The sequence below is a fragment of the Vicia villosa genome, unplaced genomic scaffold, assembly GCF_029867415.1.
Source record: "Vicia villosa cultivar HV-30 ecotype Madison, WI unplaced genomic scaffold, Vvil1.0 ctg.001069F_1_1, whole genome shotgun sequence".
Taxonomy (NCBI): Eukaryota; Viridiplantae; Streptophyta; class Magnoliopsida; order Fabales; family Fabaceae; genus Vicia; species Vicia villosa.
In genome coordinates, this window is record NW_026705470.1 from 563448 (window position 1) to 579139 (window position 15692).

General features: G+C 32.6%; 1 protein-coding gene across 1 annotated transcript; it reads left to right on the forward strand.

Moving 5' to 3' along the window:
• The first annotated feature begins 1154 nt into the window (after positions 1-1154).
• On the forward strand, positions 1155-5977 carry LOC131633087 (MADS-box protein SOC1-like). Its single transcript, XM_058903801.1, has 8 exons — positions 1155-1382; positions 1753-1943; positions 4626-4710; positions 4921-4982; positions 5079-5178; positions 5254-5295; positions 5481-5522; positions 5626-5977. Exons 2-8 carry the CDS (start codon positions 1762-1764, stop codon positions 5794-5796), a joined length of 684 nt encoding a protein of 227 aa, XP_058759784.1. The 5' UTR covers positions 1155-1382; positions 1753-1761; the 3' UTR covers positions 5797-5977.
• Positions 5978-15692: the final 9715 nt, after the last annotated feature.

The following is a 15692-nucleotide window of genomic DNA, read 5'->3' on the forward strand; positions in this document are numbered from 1 at the left end:
TTGAATTCTTCATAATATTTTCAATAATGCATAATTAATTATTGTAGTAGTTACTTTTTATCAAAATGTAAAATTGTAATTTAAATATATTATTTCAACATTTCTATTTTATTAAAAATATTTATTTTAATTTCTTAATTGAAATCATCACCCTTCTAATTTTAAAATAAATAAATTTATTTTTTGCCGCGTGATGCGCGGCTGAAAATCTTGTTTAATTTGATTTGTGGGAAAAACACAATTGTTATTAACAAATTTAAGAATGGTAATTTGAAAAAACACTTTCACTTTTCTCTTAAAAACACTTTTAGAAGACTCTCTTAATTTAACAAAGAAAAAATACTCTTGTTTTTTTACTTGTCACAATATTCTTAAAAGCATTTTTCTTTTAGCAGGATTAATTTTTTTAGAATTCCAGCATAAAAAACTCTTTAAAAGAGCTTTAAAAGAACTATTAAAGTATTATCCTACCTTAAAACCTTATTTTATGTACTGTCATTTCTTGTTTGACAAGCTCAAAAACACCTCACAATTCACCTTTGGTCCACTAATAATCAACTTGCTCATATATTTCAATTCATTATAAAAAAACCTAATTGACTACCTATACATAAATTTCTTCTCCAAACCGCAATTTCATCCCCCAAACTGAAACAGATATTTTACTTAAAAAGTTATAGTTCAATTTCAATTGTACTCAACCAATGTAACTAGATATTAAAATTTTTTAAGTAACTGTCAAATGCATATCAGAATCTCATTTACCAGCAAGCAATTGAAACCCCGCATTGGGAAACGAGTTGGCAAAGCATGAAATATATATATTTTACTAAAGATATTGTCATTAATAACACTACTACCTATACATGACCTTGCCTCAATCCTTCACAATAAAAAATACATATATCTGTCCTTTCTTTTTATACAAACATCTATTTTCCTTTTTCTATAAAAATTTTGCATTATCATTTACAAATTTCTTTGGACTTTAATGTATATATTTCTCTTTTTGGCCAAGTAGAGTCTAGTTTTACCAAAACAAGCAAACTATGAGGTTTCATTTTTTATTATATAAAAAATGATTTTGTTTCTTAATATAGTGGGGTAGCAAGATGAGATGAGGTAGATTTTTAAGGAAAGGTAGGTTTGTGTATTTTCTCTCTCTTAGCTCAAAAAGATAGTTCCAAATCCAACTCTATTCCTTTGAACTTACCCTCAATTATGTATCACTACTTTTGGGGTGCATAGTTTCTTCTTTTTCATGATTCCTTAGGCGCCCTTATTTATTTTAACCTTCTTTTCCTTTTTTAGACTCAACCCTTTGTTCATTTTCTATATTTTTGGTGCAAATTGGTTTCCTTTTGAAGGTGCTTTTCTTGCTGGTAAGCTCACATATACATTTAATTTATTTATCAAGAGACTTTGCAAATTTATTTACTTAACTTCTTATTTCTTTGTTTCTTTCATCCTTTATATTTCAATTCAACCCTAAGAATTTGGTTTTATGGTGGGTAAGTGATTTTAATAAATCTCTTGCATTTTTTTCATCTCCTACAGCTTTTCTAGATCTTAAAAGCTAATATTTTCATACCCTTATGCTTGCAAATAGGGTTTAAATTTTGTGATTTACCTTCTCTGGGAGAATTCTCTTGTTATGAACATTGAATTAAAATTTTGTTTTTAAAAAGAGTTTTAAGTATTTTATTTATTTTTATTTTCATACCATTTTTTGTTGTTTTGTTGTGATTTTAGCAAATTAAGATGGTGAGAGGAAAGACGCAAATGAAGCGTATAGAGAACGCAACAAGTAGGCAAGTAACATTTTCAAAGAGAAGAAATGGTTTGATGAAGAAAGCATTTGAGTTATCAATTTTGTGTGATGCCGAAGTTGCTCTTGTTGTTTTCTCACCAAAAGGGAGACTTTATGAGTTTGCCAGTTCAAGGTATGTATGTCATGTTCATGTACTTTTTTTTATATTTAATATTAATTTCTCTGTTTTAATTTGTGATAATATTTTAATGTTTTTTTTTTGGTGTTATATTACATACTTCTGCAGGTTTTTTCTATGTTACAATGTCGTAAATAATAGGTTTTTTTTATTTTTATAAAAGGCAAAAGTAATATTTCATTGAAAATAAATGCACAAGCATCAGATATGCCTATAGAAGATTACAACAAAGTTCAAATACTTTTAACAATAACATCCAAACAAAACAAAAAGGAAATGGGAAGAAAGTTACTGTATTGTTATTATCAATTTATATAATCAGCAGAACCACATAATAAATAATAAAAATATCATAATAAATAATAAAAATATCATAACTTGATTTCGGGTATGGGTCATACGCTAGTACTTCTCTTTATGTGTTTGAGAATTTAAAACAAGAGAATTCAATGGACACTTCTAGAATTTAAAACAAAATGAAAGGTAAAAAACGTTTTAATTTTTTTAAATTCTGAGAAATTGAGAGGTTGATGTGTTTGTTATTTGAAATAGTGTCTCGTATCCGTGTTCGTTGCATTTTTATTTTTATTTTTCATTGGACACTTCAAAAACGTGTCTGATATGTGTCGAACGTGTATTAGTGTCCGATACGTGTCTGGTGCGGGGACACGCCTTCTGATTGGCGTGGCGGAGCATCATAATGTAATATTATGGTGTTTCAAAATAAAAAGGGAAATGTTTAAATATGCTCAAGTGTAGTACGACGATATAAGTTGAACGTTGAAGGTATATTAAGAAAAAAGTTTTGCGTCGAAGCTTTAGGCCTTAGACTGTGGTGCTGTTTTTTCGCTCCATAATGCCTCAAGAGTGGAATGGTTTTATTGTATATTCATGTGGTGTCTCTGCTGTTTGAGTCAAAGTGATTATCATAATCGCAATCATCAAACATTTGTACATTATGAAATCAAAATAAAACAGAAATATAGAGCTTGTTTGACATTTCAAAGCAGGTGTCTCATTTCCGAATTGCTTTGCAAGCAAACATCACAAACACCAACTTTATTGCCCAGCAAAAAAAAAATCATCTATAGTATAATATTGGAAGAACTTAATCCTCTGTGTAATTTTGCAATGTAAAACAGATATTGAACATCTACATGCCCTAATCTGATACAAGATTAATTAATTCATGATCATATATATAATAACAATATCATCAATAGTAGAAATAGTAACACATCGTCATTATCAACATTATCATTATAATCATCATCATGATTTATTTGTTTATGGTTACTCTTATTGTCTTTGTTTTCATTTTACTTCCAATATTCTGGTAAAGATATCAACATGAATAGTCCTATTGACGATTGACTTGTTGTTTCCACATATTATATATTAGACTCCATAATAGGTTTTTTCATATTCAAGGATCAAGGATGAAAACCACTCTCTTTATTAGGTTTTAATAGTGGTCTAATTCATCCTTAAGGTTTTGTTTGCGAGTTTAGAGGAGAGGAGATACGAAGGCTTCCGAAAATGAATTTTAAAAAAAATATTAAAAAATATTTGACATTTTAAAAAAAAAATGATTTTGTATAGAATGATAAAAGAATGTTTATCATTTTTATATTTTTAATTTTCAGAATAGTATAACATCATAAATGATATTTAGTAAATTTATATAAGTTCTAAAAAATCCTCCTTCAATATAAATTTTAAATTCCCCCAAATTAGACGGTTTTTGGTGTGATGTATAAAAAACCAAACCTTCATAATCACAGTCCTTCAATTCTTTTCACTTATTTAATCCTTTCCTTTTTTCAAAGTCCTCATCTCCCTTTCTCTCCAATCTCCCAAACGCAACCTAAAAGACCGCCTAATCAGATGGAGTTTATCACTTTTAATAATACACCTCAAACATTCAACACCATCGACATGGTTTTGGATCAAAATAACGAATGACCTAAATTGGTACTCAATTTCCATGTAAGAATGCTTTCCTTCTACTAAGAATGTTAAGATGAAGAATGAGATAACTTCATTCAGATAAGGAGATGATGAATCTTTATTTAATTAAGAATGCTATTATCTTTAACGGTAACACGTTCATTTTCGATGATTGTTATTTTGCGATTTTGTTAAATTCTTAGAGGTAGTTTAGTACTGTTAATAACTGATCTGTTACGTGTAATTTTTATTTTTGGAACACTATGCCTCTTAACTGTATTTCGAGGTAAATAGTGTGCCTTGGGTTGTCTCCAATTGGTGTACTCCTTGTATCCATTTTGAGGTTATAATGAATCATTATTTATTAAAAAATAATAATCTTTATTTGATGCTAGGGAGAAATTTAAAGAATTGCTTAGACAATGTCTTCATCATGGGACACTTGACTATATAATTTCTCAACCAAAAAAAAAATTTATTTAAGTTATTTATCAATTTTTTTTAAATAACAGAAAATTTTCATTATATATATTTGTATTATATATAGCAAGTTTTTTTACTTTTCTAATTTCTTTCCATTTTATAAAAACTTTGTTTCCCTAATTCCAATTTTCATTTTCTTAAATGTATCCTTGTGTGTTTTCTCATTTTCTAACCAATTAGCAAGTGCCTACTTATATATTTAGACTCTGAATTTAACACTAACATTAGCTTTTGATGTTACAGCATTAAAGACACATTTGAACGATACCGCAGTCATAGCAGGATTAATAATACTCCAACAACATCTGAATCAGTTGAAAATACTCAGGTCAGTTTAATCACATATAATATCTTTCTATTCATCATCTAGAATTTAAATACTTTTTAAACTTGATTGATGTTCTAGATGCTGAAAAATATGAATGCAATTCATAGTTACTCAAAAGTTTTTTAACAAAAAAAATGGAAACACAAAAACTCTTAATTTCAACATAATAGTAGACTTGAAGTTTGAATGAAGTTGCCTTATACATTACAGCATTTGATGGAAGAAGCAGAAAACATGATGAAAAAGATTGATCTTCTCGAGACTTCAAAACGGTTAAACATCTCGAATTTCTATTCATGTTACCAACTATTTTTACAATATTCAATAACTAAAAATATGTTGCATTTGCAATAATTTCTTACCCTCAGGAAACTCTTAGGAGAAGGTTTGGGGACTTGTTCCATTGAAGAACTGCAAAGGATAGAGCAACAGTTGGAGAAGAGTATAACCAAAATTCGAGCAAAAAAGGTTTGCATAATCCAAAAGCCTATATAACTTCAAATTTTATAGCTAGTTTTAAAATATAAACTTTCTGTTTTTCAGACTCAGGTTTTCAGGGAACAAATTCAGCAGCTAAAAGAAAAGGTAAGGCTGTCTTAAACCCTAACTAGTAATAGTATTAATGTCTCTCACATGTAATTCAAGATGCTTCTGGCTTGTTATATTTCTATATATTTTTCAGAATTAATGCATGCATTCCATAAGTTATGTACATTGTAAAAACTACATCAAAAAGATTCTGATATTATTATTATTTGAATACAATTCAGGAAAAAGCCCTAGTTGCTGAAAATGTCATGCTCTCTAAGAAGGTGTGTTCACTTTCTTGTTCACTTTCGGTTATTTTGAAATCATTCTCCTTTAGTTTTATGAATCTTCCAGTTATGGAATAATGAAAATCAATTTTTTTTGCAGTATGATAACTATTCATCAAAGGCAGCAAAAAACAATGAAAAAGAAAATATAGGTGAAGGTGAAGCTTATGCATATCAGAGTAGTCCAAGTTCAGATGTGGTGACTGAATTGTTCATTGGTCTTCCAGTAACAAGAACAAAGCCAATTTCTCCAAAGTTGAGGACTAATTAATCTCTATGATTTTGAATATGAAAAATGAAAATGATTGAAGGGTAAGGCAAAGTATCTCATCAATGTATATTAGATATGTTTGCTTAGTTATGCTCTCATGATTCAGATTATAATAGTGGTGAATTTTGAGAGCAGTGATTTGTTTAGTACTCCTCTGTCTTAAATTATTTCATTTTGCCAACTTTACATAGATTAAAAATATTAGGTTATATTAGGAAAAAAGGGATATGCACCGAAGACCATGTATTTTGTCAAGTCATACTGAAAACTTTAAATAACTTATATGACAGGGCAGAATAATATATTTCTATTGGATGACAGTATAAACAGTATAAAACTATTTTACACTGTCATAGCATATCTATTAAACCCTTTATATTATAATCAAAGAGAAGATCATAAAATATTTTACAAAAAAAATCTTTTATTAGTGGCTTGAAAATAAAAAATTAAAAGAACTGAAAAAACATAGAAATAAATGATAAATGATATATAATTAAGATAAATATATTTTCTTATAATTACAAATAATTTAGAACGGAGACAATAATATGTTAAAAATTGTGGTCCAAAATTGTATTGTATTGATGCATTATATCTTACTAAGAATTAGGATGATAGAAAATTGTGCAATTGCACTAAATTGTTATTAAATAATAAAATCTATGTTTAGATTCTTAGAGATTGTCTCAATGTCTCCTTAACAATTTTATTGTACTAAGAATGTAAAACTAGAGGTATGATGATCCTTTTTTTAGAAAGCAAGAGATTATATAAAATGGAGTTTTCCCACAAAAAGACCATTTCCAAAGCTAAATTCTTAATGTTCCAAAGAATATCATCCACACTCCAACTATCCTCCCGAAAGCAAACACCATTCCTTGTCAACCACAAAGTCCAAGTCGTAGCGAGCCATACCACATATAGTTTACCTTCTTTCGCCTTTTGCTCCCAAAAGAAAGAATGCCAATTCATAAAATGCGAGAGACACTTATCCTCCAAGTCCATCCCTTTTCCCACCCAAAGAGCGATACCTCTCCAAATATACTTAACCACTCTACACCCAAAAAATAAATGATTCGTGTTCTCCATCCCATAATCACAAAATATACATCTACTTTTTTCTATAGGATTCTATCTTGGAAAAGTCTCCAACCAAAAGCCTTAATTTTGAAAGGCACTTCCGCCTTCCACAAAAACCGATACGCCTTTTTAAACTTGTTAATAGGTCCGAAAGGAATAAAGTCTTTCACATAAAACTCATAACATGACGCCACCGTAAATTCCCCTCCCTCTCCACCGCACCATTTGACCTTGTCTTTTCCGGGAGCAACCGTGGGAACCAAAGAGAGCTCCAAACGGTCCCGAAGCGACAAGAATTTATCCAAACACCCTCCCTCCATTAAACGCGCCTCGAAGATACCAAGGTCCCCCCCAACACCACTTACCATCTATCCAACCACCCATCGCACCAATCGAAACTCCTTTTAGAAGCGAAATGACATAAAGATCCGGGTAAACAAACCTCAACGGATCACCTTCCAACCAAGAAGCCTCCCAAAAAGGAGAAGAAAAACCATTAGACACCTCAAACCGACAACAACTAACAATAGGATCCTTAAAAGAATTCTTGCCAATATCTACAATGTCTCTCCACCAAGAAGAGGAAAAAGAAGAACGTTTACTATCAAAACCTCCACCGTAAATAAGATTTGTTAAATCCCCATACCTAGATCTCAACAAATTAAGCCAAAGCGACGTATCGCCTTGTAGGATTCTCCACCTCCACTTGTTAAGAAGAGTTAGATTAAAGGCCAAAATATCTTTCACTCCCAAACCACCTTTATCAAAGGGAAGGATGACTTTCTTCCAACCCACCCAATGAATCCTCATCCTTTCCTCCACCCCCCCCCCCCCCCCCCCCCCACAAAAAATTTCTTTGAATCCTCGTAAATTCTTTTACCGCCTTAGAAGGCATCTTATAAAAAGACATCATAAAAATGGTCAAAGAACTTAAAATAGACTTTAGAAGAGTGATCCTACCTCCCAAGTTAAGATACCTATTCTTCCATCCTCCTAACCTTTTCTTCATTTTAAGCAAAAGAGGAGTCCACGTCGCTACTTTCCTTGGATTAGACCCAATAGGAATTCCAAGAAAAATAAAATTGCTTTCTTCAATTTTACAAGAAAGGAAAAACGCCACCGCCTCCATGAAAGAAGGATTGTTATTAATGCCAATCAAATTGCTCTTATGATAGTTTATACCAAGGCCCGAAACCAATTCAAAAGCGCTAAGAATCGCTTTAATAGCCCAAACATGCTTCCAAGATCCTTCCCCCATAATAAGATTGTCTCACCACCATCAATGGATTGTCTCACCAATCCCATTAAGCCTTCCACCGCAAGAACAAAAAGAAAATGAGACAAAGGATCGCCTTGTCTCAAACCACGAAACACTTCGAACTCTTCAGTAGGACTTCCATTGACAAGAACCGACATCCTACTATTGAAAATCAACAATTCCATCCACTTCAACCATCTACTCCCAAACCCCATTCTCTCCATCATGTACTTAAGATACTTCCAACTTACTTTGTCGTAAGCCTTCTCAAATTCCACCTTAAAAAGTAAACAATTTTTATCTTCCTTTCTAGCATAGTCAACTACTTCATTGGCCACTAAAACCCCATCCAACAGTTGTCTACCGGGAACAAAAGCACTTTGGCACGGAGAAACAATCGAATGAAGAATCCCTTTCAATCTTCCGGCCAAAAGTTTAGCTACCACTTTGTACATGCAACCCACTAAACAAATGGGTCTATAGTCATCCAAACATAATGGGTATGATGATCCTATTAGGATTTATAAAAAAATTAAAATAATTTTGATAAAATTCAGAAATTAAAGGTGATTAGGCCTTTATGTCCGGACATAAGTTAAAAACTAAATATAAGTAACTTTGTTTTTGATATTATTAAAAAATTAAAATTAAAATTTTTATTAGTTTTTCGATTCAAATTTTTTATTTGTAAATTTTTTGACATGGATTTTTAGGACACAAGTTACCATTACTTTAATATTAATTATAATTAAATAAATTTTATTTATTAATAATTATGATGTATATTATATGAGTAATAATTCTACTATATCAATATATTTTTTTTAAATAATTTTTTTTAATAAAGCACAAGGGGATGCTAATACCAGAACAATTTGCTTCAATTAATCATTTTCCTTCAATTTTCTTACAATCTGCTTCGTTTCTTCTCATAAGTCTCTCATATGGTCAATTATTTGAAAAGCAAACAAAACGCCAACATAATACTAAAAATAATCATAAAACAACGATAAAAATATGTGCAAATCGAGTTTAATGTGTGATGCATTTCCGTGTTATCACCCTCTCCCCGAGGTGCTAGCTCAGATCGAGTTAGACATTTCCAATCTCCACCACTTACGTACCTTAGATTGGCTAAATTCGAAGGGGTTTCACCAGCTACGTAGGATTGCGTCTTGCTCTTTGATGGTGGGTATTTGAATGATGTATTCGAAGGTGTAAAGCTTATGCAATAGTACCCTTAGGGGAACTGGTTGCGTTAGTCGGACGTGCAAAGCATCTCCAACATTTATCCTAAATTCTTAAGGCGCGCTAGGCGCTGTGGGGAATTGATTATTATAGTTAGACGTGCAAAGCGTCTCCGACAGTGCCCAAGAACTTTGAAGGCATGCAAGACACTGTGGGGGAATTGATTGTTGTAGTCAGACATGTAAAAAATATTCAACAACACGCCTTAACTTTAAAGGCCCATAAGTTGCTGATGGGATATGATGGCTTTGGTTGGATGTGCAAATTGCCTCTAACAACGCCCTAGAATCTGGAGACGCACTCGACGCTGAGAGAATTGGATTGCTTTTGTCAAACATGTAATGCGTCTTCGACAATACTCATAGGATTTGGAGGCGTGCTTGTCGTTGAGGGGAAGTGATTGCTTTTGTTAGACATACTAAGCATCTCTAACAACACCCATGAAGTCTTTAAGTTGGGCATCAAATTCATTGGTGATACCCCGATTCAATGAGATGTGTATTCACACTTTGGTGACCTAAAGGAGAGACATGATAGAAAGCATAGCAACGAAAATCTAATAGAAATACATATATCAATAATTGCATATGGGTATTAAGTTTACAAATACATTAATCAAACCTTGCGTTCAATAATAAGTGTATACAAATCGCTGACCCTCGAATATGTTGTACGTGTGGCCTGATGGTCGGATGATCCGGAGTACTAAGTCCTAGGCTTGAGAGATGGATGGTCTCTAATGAATGTGTCCGACTTTACTTTCCATGTTCAGGATGGATCGACATCTTTGGACTCAAAGATTCTTCGGGATATCCATGATACTTGGTTGGCTTGGGAGAATGGGGATTATGCATCCCAGCTTGTTCATTCTCTTTTATTGTCGTAGAAATCTTCACCGATAATTCAAACTAAAAGACTAGTGGACCAGGCCCCTCTCTACCCGGAATCGGTCAACACGTTTGACTTTGCTTCACTCCACATCTTTAGAAGTTGTTTTTAAGGCCACGATTCGTGCCATTCCTCTGAAAGTGGTTTGCCTATTTCCTGTACATAGGTATACTGGAGTTTCGGATCTTCTATCTATCCCCCACGACTTGTGTCAAGAAATCGGCTTGGTCCCTTGATTTTCCTGCTCCCACGTACCGACTATCGACCAACTCTATATCTTCATGGTGCTTCACATTGATGTGGTCACTATAGGGTATTTATGATGACGAGATATTTGGCTGGGATCAGTCAAGACAAAATCTGCACGACAGTTCCTCTTGGGCATGATTTCTACTATTTATGCCCAATCCTGAATAGAACTTGTAACTAATCGGTCGTTACCTGGTGGTCCTAGGTCTAGATCTGTAGATATCTACGGACGTCTATCCATAGAGGCTCAACATTAATATTAGCGATTGACTGGAACTAGAACATAATTTGATGGAATTCAATGTCGTAGACTTAAGGTCTTGACTCAGTGAACCTCGATATATTCACTTGAGACACTTTCAAATTCTTTATCTGAGAATTGAACTTGACCCCATGCAAGTCGTAGGAATCAGAGGTCGATTCCCATTGACAGTGTCACTGCTCAGTTGCCAAATCAGAAAAGAAGAAGATTGTAGAAACTACACTGTGACAAAGTTTCAGAGCGATTATGAGACACAACATTGAGGATTGGAGGTTGCGATCACCGTGCTTCTTGAACTGGAGACGATGATCTTGAATCAACATCTTTAATCGTTGTCAATCTTTAATCAATGCCGCTAATTTCCGATAAGGCAGATCAGTGAGGAGGTGGGTACCTGCATGGTTAGCACACCAACACTCAAGTCAGTTTAAGGTTCAAAATAATCGTAGTGAGAGTGGAGATTAGAGATTGTGTACCTGAAAACTCTATGCGAATGTATTTATACCTAGGACTTAAGTGAGCCTCATGTTATTGTGCATTTTGATTCTGACTGGCATGAAATAATATATATATATATATATATATATATATATATATATATATATATATATATATATATATATATATATATATATATATATATATATATATATATATATATATATATATATATATATATATATATATAGCATATCTAGTGAGAATGGATAGATTATATGAGAATGTGAAAATGAATAAGAACCATTAGATTGAAAAACGAATAGTTGAGATTAAATTGTGATTTTTAATAACTCATGTGTCATTAAGATGAAAGAGAAAATATTAATTAAATTTTAAAAAAATATCTTTTAATCTCTCATATTCATATATAACTTACTCGTTTTAAATATGATATATATATATATATATATATATATATATATATATATATATATATATATATATATATATATATATATATATATATATATATATATATATATATATATATATATATATATATATATTCGTGATAATAATAAAAATATTAAAAATTTTAAATAAGTATTTTTTATAATTTTGAATTTTTAGAGTGTGCCCTTATAGAACTCATCATTAACAAGTACTTTTCATAACCTTTATTAAGTTTTTAATTGAAGTTACTAGTAACAAACCCGTGCATACTGTCATACCCCAAAATTTGCCCTCCTATATTCAATCAAAGGTTCCCCTATGCATCTTCAATGGCTCAAGTTTCAAAGGCTTATCCAGGTCACTCGCTCATATATCAAAGTATCTCCATCAAACTTTAATCCCAAAACTCTCCCATACAATAAAAATTGAGAGAGTTATGACTCATTGAAGTTGGCAATATTGGTGAGAAAATGCAAGGGTTAATTTGAGTAATTTGGAGATTTTTTTGCTAATGGGCCCATAATTTGAATTCTAATCACACCCATGACCCAAAGAAAGGTCTCTAAATCCATCCTTTTATTTTTTATAATTTTATTTATGTTTATGTGGAATTTATTCACTTAAATATTAAATAGATTATTAAATATATATATATATATATATATATATATATATATATATATATATATATATATATATATGTGTGTGTAATATAAATGGATTAAATGGTAAACAATTTTTTTCTAGAAGCCAAAGGATGTAACTTTGAAGTGGCAAAGAGGCGTTTTCTAAAAAGATTGGCTTGATTAAGGAAAAAAAACAAAATTGGATAGTTTGTATTTGATTTTTCAATCATATATCCAAATCCAATTTTGCTAAGATTTGCATCCAATTTTGTTGACCTATTTTGATTCTGATATATAATGATAACATATGCTGAACATGGAGAGGGGGGTTCTGGCCGAAATACATACAGTGCAAAGCTTCAAAAGTTGTACATTCAAATGGCCATGGCAGACAAGTTTCAAGACGAATTCAGGACCTCTTAAGTGCAAAACCAGGTTCCTCATTGCATTCCAAGACAAACCCAATCGTCACCATCATTCAAGGCCTTCGGAAAAGTGGAGTGTCGTTCATGGTTTGTTAACTTCTTTTTCAAGTTCGGTTTATAGGATTCACACGTTTTAAATACAATTTGATTACACATATGCGTTAATATTGAGGTTTAGATCGTGCCTGGACTATTTGATTTGAGTTTCAACGCAGAAATAACCAAACACCATTGTTAGGGTTCATACCTCTCAAAAGAGGGATTCTGGATTTAAGGCAATTACAGGACCAATTAACATATCCATCGGATTCGTGAGACATCGCTTAGACGATCTGGGCTATCAATTGGTATTATTAGAGATTGATTTGCAGGTTTCAAGGTTAAAGCTCTACGGCCACGTTTAAAAACCGTGGCCTAAAGGTTTCACTTTTATGAAGAATGCAGCGAGGAAGATGATGAGGGCCAGCGCGCGTTTTTAAATCTGAGTTTGTTGTTTATTTTTTCTATATTATTACGCGCAGTCATTCTAATATCACTTGTAGCATGCAAAGTACCTGGTAAAACGTAAAGGCTGGCAAATACAACGTCCTGGGTTCGAAACCTTTGTGGGACATTTTGGTTTATTAATGAATTTGTGTTATAGTTCACTTATAGTTCCAGTGCGCGTTACGTTGGAAGGTTCGCCATACACCCTCATCATCATAGCCTTTTGATCTCGTCAGCTCAGATCTAACGCTCTGGAAACGTTGCCCCCACCGTGCTCACTCATCAATGCACCATGCAGGATCAAAACCCAGGTTTTCCATATTAATATTTTTATATATTTTCTTATTTATTTAGATTAATGTATTAGATAATTAGGTTTAATTTCATTAATTTATTTTAATTAAGGTTAGAATATAAATTAGGATTAGGATCCTAATTAGGGTTTAGAATGATTTCCCCGATTATTTCGATTATTCGATTTAATTTATTTAATTAGGTTTTAACTTATAAAAATCACGAAAACCCTAGAAAATTGTTATCAAGGCATTAGGGTTTGTCCAATCCCATTAGTTTTTTTTTTAACCAAAATAATAGGATTTAATTTATTATTCGTTTCGACTAAATCTATTGGTCGCGATGGGTAATAATCGATCATTTAATTATTTAAATCAATTAAAATGAACATAAACTTAGTTTGCTAAAAGGTTGTAACCATCTTATTGGTTATGATGATTAGCATTTCTTATCAATTCGTTATCATTTGTAATCGAATCTATCGATTATGAGAGGTAATGATAAATTACTAAGTCAATAATTAAAATACCCCAATTTGCTAAAAGTAATAATCGAATCAATCGATTAGAATTGCCAACAATTATTTACTAATCCGTTAACTATGGTGATCAAACCCATTGATCATCGCAACTAACGGTAACATATTAAATCAGGGTTGTACGCCCAAATCCTAAAAAATACTTCCCAAACCTTTTCAAACTACTAATACCAAACTACGGATTTTCATCCTTTCCAATCAGGCAACACAAAATGCCTTTCAAAACACTTTTCAAACCTATCAAAACCTCAATATCAAGCTACGGATTTTCATCCTCATTCAAAACTACGATAGGCTACTCAAAGGCCTCCAAAACCATATCAAATCAAATTTCAAACTCAAAGGGCGTACAACCCGTCCCCCGAACTACGTAGACTCTGATCCTCCATAAGGAGGTACGTAGGCACTTGGCAACAAGGCGAGTCCCCTTCCCTCTAAATCTCATTTTTTTCCCGATTCATTTCCCTTAATTATTTAACCCTTGAAAGCATAAACCTTACCTTAATACTCTTAGCCATAAAACTGCTGACCTTAGATTCAAAGCCATAGGAAAGGGTTGAGGGTGCCTAACACATTCCCTCGACCTGAATATAGTATCTTACCCTGATCTCTATACTGCGTAGGGTTTCCTATTCGCCCTTCAGAATAGGTGGCGACTCTAAGTCTTAATTTTTAGGGCAGCTTGCTACAGCTGGCGACTCTGCTGGGGACTAACTTAATAGTGAATACTATGCTCCTATAGGTTTTGGCAGGGTTTAGGTTTGGCGCATTTTAGGGTTTGGCAAACTTGCCATTTTTAGGGTTTGGGGGAGGTTCATCTTTATAATAAATATTTTAATCATTTGTTTTGTTTTTTTGTCATTGTTTTTTTGAATGTTTTATTTAAAATGTTTGATTATATATTATATGCATTGCTGGTGTTTTTTTATGTTGTGTTAAACCCTAAGTGTGGGAGTTAACTTTGAGATCAGGGGGGAATCGAATCGCCTACGAGTCTTATTGATAACTCCACTCGGAGTGGGTTGAGTATTCGGAAATGTCCAAAACGAGGCTTGACTTTGTTGAGGGCAGGACTGGATACTTGGCTGATCTCTCCGAGAACCTACCCAAAAAATTCGAACCTCATGGATAAATTGAGTTGTTCTAAAATCCGAAGAGACAAAAAGTCTCGGAGGCTACGAACGACCCCATGAGACCCGTGTCTAGAACCCCCCACAAAAGGGTAGGCTCCCTAGAGCCGCTACGTCGAACCTATGAACTTATGAACCTAGGGCCCATGTGACTATGTGCTATATGTATATATATGTGTTGATCATTATTTTTTTTATTATGTCTTTTTTCCATTCATCATACATCATGTGCATTCTTGCATCATATCTTATTCAAAAAAAAAAGAGAAAGAAAAAAGGATATCATGCATATCATTCATGGCATACACATCATTTTCATGGCATTAAGAGAAGATTTCTCTTCTATCTCCAGAACAAGGGACCATTGGGAAGGATAACCTAACATCCCGACCGTCTTATCAAACAAGATTTCAACAAAAGAAATCAATGGATCAGCTAGAGCAGAATCAAGCCGCCCTCCGTGAGGAAGTGGATCAACTGAAGGTTAGTATGGAAGAGGTTAAAGGAGGTATGGC

Bases quoted from the DNA above. Each gene is read 5' to 3' on its own strand.
- LOC131633087 (XM_058903801.1), top strand. From the start codon at position 1,762: ATGGTGAGAGGAAAGACGCAAATGAAGCGTATAGAGAACGCAACAAGT. The intron at 1,944-4,625 runs GTATGTATGTCA...TTGATGTTACAG, and splicing joins TATGAGTTTGCCAGTTCAAG to CATTAAAGACACATTTGAAC. The intron at 5,179-5,253 runs GTTTGCATAATC...TCTGTTTTTCAG, and splicing joins CCAAAATTCGAGCAAAAAAG to ACTCAGGTTTTCAGGGAACA.